The following is a 6,090-nucleotide window of genomic DNA, read 5'->3' on the forward strand; positions in this document are numbered from 1 at the left end:
ATGTGATGATCCGTGACACTCATTATCATTCTCACCTATGAACGTGTGCCTGACAACCACCTCCGTTCTACCTTAGATTGAGTGGATATCTCTTGGATTCCTTAATCAGAATCTTCATGGTATAAGCTAGAATCCATTGGCGGCCATTCTTGAGAATCCGGAAGGTCTAAACCTTGTCTGTGGTATTCTGAGTAGGATTCAGGGATTGAATGACTGTGACGAGCTTCAAACTCGCGATTGTGGGGCGTTAGTGACAGACGCAAAAGAATCACTGGATTTTATTCCGACATGATCGAGAACCGACAAATGAATAGTCGTGCTGTGACAGAGCGCGTTGAACATTTTCACTGAGAGGACGGGACTGTAGCCATTGACAACGGTGATACCCAACATACAGCTTGCCATGGAAAGGAGTAAGAAAGATTGGATGAAGACAGTAGGAAAGCAGAGAGACGGAAAGGACATAGCATCTCCATACGCTTATCTGAAATTCTCACCAATGAATTACATAAGTATCTCTATCTTTATTTTATGTTTTATTTATCTTTTAATCATCAATCCTCCATAACCATTTGAATTCGCCTGACTGAGATTTACAAGATGACCATAGCTTGCTTCATACCAACAATCTCCGTGGGATTGACCCTTACTCGCGTAAGGTTTATTACTTGGACGACCCAGTGCACTTGCTGGTTAGTTGTGCGAAGTTGTGATAAAGAGTTGAGATTGCAATTGAGCGTACCATGTTGATGGCGCCATTGATGATCACAATTTCGTGCACCAGCTTCCCACCCCAGACCCCCTGAGTGGCTCGGTCGCTCACTGCAGGTGTTGAGCTCACCATTGCGGGCTCACGGCAACGTTGTCTTCTTCTCGTGGTCGCGGCACACTCGGCAACGTCGTCGTCTTCTCCTGGTCGCGACAGACTCGTCGCCGGTCGTCATCTTCGCTGGTCTTCCCCTTTTCTTCGTCGGGTAAGTCAGCCTGTGGTTTTTGATTAGGTTAATTGGATTTCTTAATTTCTGATTAGGTTAATGAATTTCTGAATTTTTGATTAGGTTAATCTGATTCCGATTCTGAATTTCTTGTTTTTAACTTATATTTTTGAGTTAGGTTGATATGATTTTGATTTCTAATTCTGATTTATATTTCTGAGTTAATATTGAGTTAATCTGAAGTTAGGTTAATCTGATTTAACTTTTAATTGTATTCTTCTTTTTTATGTAGGATTCAAATAAATCAGAATCTACCATCACTACCATTACATCATGAAAAAGGCTTGAAGATTCTATAATGTGATGAATTATACTTTGTAATTTTAATTTTGGATATGTTTGATACTTTGATTGTTTTATGGATATGTTTGATATTGTTTGTTGTTGTTAATGCCTTTGGAGACTATGAATATGTTAATGTCTTTGTTGTTGTTAATGTTTTTTGGAGAAAAGAAACATGTTATTAATGTCTTTGTTGTTGTTAATGCTTTAGAGACAAAAAACATGATGATTGATATGCTTTTTTCATTTTTTTTCCAAATTTTTCAAATTTGTTTAATTTTTTAAAAATTTGTGGATATCCATGGAGTCTCCGATTTCCAGCAGATACGAAGTCCCCATTACCTATGGCGAGGACGGGACGGGAACGTGGACTGGATACGGAGGTGGGAACGGGCTGGGAACAGAAACTGGATATGGAGGCGGGGGCGGGAGGCATGTCCCTGCTCCCGTGGGTACCCGTTGCCATCCCTACACAGGCACATAGCAATACAGCATCATCAATTCATCATTATTCTTATGGTTGTTATTCATAAAAGGTGACGTTTACTTCCAATATGACGCATCGACGCTATTCTTGGCACTCAGCAAGCAAGCGCATACAACTTTTACAAGAAGTAGTGAAGGGATTCTTCATTTTTTACACTCTTTGCACCAACCAATGGATCAATGACCTTCCTCCATGCGTTGTAATCAACGGCGGATCCAGTATCCGGCAACAAGAATCCATTCACATAGAAGAAAGGCGTTCCATACACCCCTCTCGAAGTTGAATACTGCATTTTTTCAAGGAAGAAATTAAATTTGGTATCAATGTAGCATGAAAAGTGATGGATTATATTTGATTTAAGGGTAAACTTTATGAACGAGTTTAATCAAGTATTCAAATAATTAATAAAATTCGAGCTGTGAATTGTTATAAGATGGAATTGAATAGGGGATTTACTCTTACCTTGAAAGAAACTCTAGTTTGGTAATCACTTTGGGTGTCGTTGAATCCATTCTTTATGGCAGTATGATAAGAGCTGCCAGCTACTTTTGCTGCAGAATTCACTATCTTCTCCACAATAGAAGCCCTAGACAAGTTCTTCGTTGGAGCATTGTAGAATTTCTCCTGATAAATCATATCCAGCAGAATTGGTAATTAAGCAAAAAACTTGAACAATATATAAGCATCAATAAGGCTGATCTTACATCCAAACAAGGCAAAAGCTGAAAGCATAATTAGGTCAATTGTCTAGTGTCTAATGATTATTGATTAATTAATAGCCAAAACAAGGATTGAGAATACAAATACGAACCTGATGCTTGAAGAACCATTCCAACAAGGGGAATGTTGCCGATGAGTTCAATCCATTCACAATGTGCAAAGCACGAGACGCAACATAAGCGTTGTCATGGTAACTGCAATTTTCAAAATAAAATAAAAATCTATAATATACCGATACACAAAAGACATATATAATTCAACGGTTTTATATCATCTACTCCACAACTAGACAAAACCAACCCCTTAATAAATACCAATGATACGATATAAGCTCAGTTTGGGAAAGTTTTCGTTTTTTAAAAGTAGTTTATAAAAATTAATTTTTAAAAATTGTAATATTTTGGTAAATTAAATTTAAACTAATTTTTAATAAATATAAATAATAATAAATCTATTTAGTAAAATAATTTTTAAAATTTAAAAATATTATAATAAATATTAATATAAAATTAAATTTAAATATTAATTAATATAAAAAATTATATTAGATTTTTTAATTTTAATAAGTACAAGACAATTTTAAAAAATTTTCTATTAGATATTTTAAAAAAAATTTATTTTTAAAAATTTCAAGCATAAACATACAAATTTTTTATTTGCCAAATGTAAGACGATAAACACTTCTCTAAAAAATTTTTAAAATCAGAATTTCACAAAATAATACTTAGGATATCATTTACCCATCCTTTCAGTCACCCAAAAAAAAAAAAAAGAAAAGTTTACCCATCCTTTCTTTGTTAAAAAGCTCCTATTTATTATTATGTGTCCAAAGTAAACCCTCTCTTTGAAATCAATATACATACAGATCCTATAATGGACTTGAAAAAATAGAGAAAAAGGGCAAGTGAATGGGTATAGTCAAATTATTTTGCCTATGAGGAATGAAATTACCAAAATAAATAAGTGAACCAATTAATTATTTAATAAATGAAGAAAATATGAATATATCTTTAAATAAATACAAGTCAAGAAAAGAATGAGAATCAAAGGCAACAATGAAAGATTATAAATAAATAAAGTAGGAGAAATAAGTATATTGACTTTTTATGCAGTAGAGATAATGAAAGAGCACAATCAAAAAAATTTGAACCAACATATTACATTTGAGGAATGATTGAATTTTGTGTTTTATTTATTTACTTATTAATTTTATGTTTATGGTTTAATTTATTTTTGGTGGTTGAATTTCGTCTTTGATGACAATACTAAAAATTAAAGGATTAAATTTAATTACTTATACTAAAACTTTGTACCGTGCAAGTGTTGAACTTTTCATTACTAATCTAAAAAAAATGAATATATCTTTATTGTTTTAACATCTTAAAAATAAATAATAATTCCTTATTTAATTAATAAAATTCTTAAGAATTTTTATATTTATTAACAAGATATATCTTTTTGTACGATCACCAAACCAGCAATCAGTTAACCAGTCAATCACCCATGAATTTTTTCTGACTAAAAAGCAACACAGTAAAAAGGACCCCTCAAAAAAGTAAACATATAACAAGGGCAATAATAATAATAATAATAATAATTAGAGAAAGAATTATTATGCCAATACGCAATTTCTCAGCTATGTTATTAAGGAGAGTATTAAGGGTCAACAGAAATTGTGATATACAGTCATTAATTAGTCATTATAAATGTGTTTAATGATAAAAAATTATATTTAATAATGTAAAATTATTCATTTTATTTTTTGATAATTAAATACTGACCAAATTTTAATAAAATTATTGACTCTTAGATTTTTTCGTTATTAAATATCATAATGAAAAGAGAAAACAGAGAAAAGGGCAAGAGAGACTAACGGTAAAGGAAGGAGATGAACAACGAGTTGAACTCGATGGCCATAATGGTGGATAGCTTTCTTGAGTGGGGGCCAAGAATCCCTGCTATCAGGACACACCGGATCGTAGAACGCTTCAATCAGAACGGTGTCGTCCCAATCGAATGGCCGAGGCTGGTACACGAACCCTTCCAATCTTGACGGCGGAATATAATCGGCACCACCCTTCAAAACCAGTAACTGCAGCACCAATGATACCAGTATCTGTATCATCGCCGTCGCTTGCATCTCTGAGTCCACCTTCCCACAACGCAAGAGTCAATAGGCAACGGGCTTGGGCTTCAGGCTTCTCTTTCTGCTCAAAATGTGGTTGTTTTATTTTGTAGTATTGTGGTAGTACAATTATTTAATTGTCAAAATCATGTGTGTGGTTTTAGTGCTATACACCAAAGCACTATGTGGGTCATTATCATGAAGCTATAGAAATATAATTATTTACGTTTGGCAACAATTTTTTTTTTGTTTTTCTCTTTACACTTTTTTTACAGTATAATTTTATTTTCTATTAATTATTTTAATATAAAATATAATTAATATATATATATATATAATATTATTCTATATTATTAAGTTTTCTAACTTCTAAGTACAAATATGCTGAAACATTGTTTTATCATTTTATGGAATGGAATTTAGTATCTACTTCCTACGTCATTCAATGTTAATGTATTATGCACATTATGCGGTCTAAATACGAATATGCTGAAACATTGTTGTGTGGAATTCAAGGTGCCAACCTTCCAATAGTATAGGTAAATGTTAGGTAATTAAAGAAAATTATTAGTCAAAAATAGTTATAATTTATTTTATTTAGTATTTATTAATTGTTAAGACAATTAATAAATGATAAATGCTAAATAAGATAAGTTCTGTCTGTTATTTTTGTTTTTCTAGCATTACCAATACGTAATTAGGTTTTTCTTCTTGGTATCTTAGAAAATTGTCGGATTTTCAGGTGGAATATAGATCTTGTGGATTATAGCTAAAAGGTTGATCATTTAGAATTTTATAAGCAATTTCCTCATCTCAAAGTCTCTTTTTATAATGAGGTGCTTTGGTTTTTGACTATAGTATATAGTTTGTCGCATCTGGATCTTCGATCAGAATTATGATCTAATATTAGATGGTTAGCGGATCAGATATAAGGAGAATAGTATGTTGGAAGTAATTTTAATTGTGTCTTAAGTAGTGTTGATACCGGTAAGAACTCAAATATGTCAAGAGATCATCATTGTTTTGCTGCTTGCATTGTTTATTAGATTCTGAATTACAGAATATTGGTTTTTCATAGGTAGCCCTTCACCTGGCAACGTGGCACAGTTCAAAGAAAATTAAATAGGTATGTGGTGAATAACTTGTCATCTCAGTGATTCTATCAGGCTACTACAAAACACTTACTGAAACTAAAGTCTGATTATGTCTCCATTTAGTTGGATATAAGGGGCCCGGAAAATGCTCTGATGCGGCCTTTCAGATTTTTAGCTTCATGGATGGCTCATGAAGATTTTCAGAATTTGCTAGCTAATAGCTGGAGCACTACGAATCCTCTTGAGAAAAATGTGTTGTCGTTCATGTCTGTTGCTAAACTTTGGAATGCAGAGGCCTTTGGAAACTTAGCTAGAAGAAAATCACGGTTTCTAATTAGGCTCCAGAAAATTTCTACAAGCTTATCTCTTGAAGTGAACCCTTTTCTG

At 32.7% G+C, this 6,090-nt stretch overlaps 1 protein-coding gene across 1 annotated transcript; it reads right to left on the reverse strand.

The window, feature by feature from the left end:
• Positions 1-1,758: 1,758 nt before the first annotated feature.
• On the reverse strand, positions 1,759-4,841 carry LOC112705666 (uncharacterized). Its single transcript, XM_025756560.2, has 4 exons — positions 4,359-4,841; positions 2,576-2,678; positions 2,227-2,388; positions 1,759-2,050 (listed from the first exon to the last, which is right to left on the reverse strand). Exons 1-4 carry the CDS (start codon positions 4,622-4,624, stop codon positions 1,883-1,885), a joined length of 699 nt encoding a protein of 232 aa, XP_025612345.1. The 5' UTR covers positions 4,625-4,841; the 3' UTR covers positions 1,759-1,882.
• Between the last annotated feature and the right edge of the window lie 1,249 nt (positions 4,842-6,090).

Source organism: Arachis hypogaea, chromosome 8 (assembly GCF_003086295.3).
Source record: "Arachis hypogaea cultivar Tifrunner chromosome 8, arahy.Tifrunner.gnm2.J5K5, whole genome shotgun sequence".
Taxonomy (NCBI): domain Eukaryota; kingdom Viridiplantae; phylum Streptophyta; class Magnoliopsida; order Fabales; family Fabaceae; genus Arachis; species Arachis hypogaea.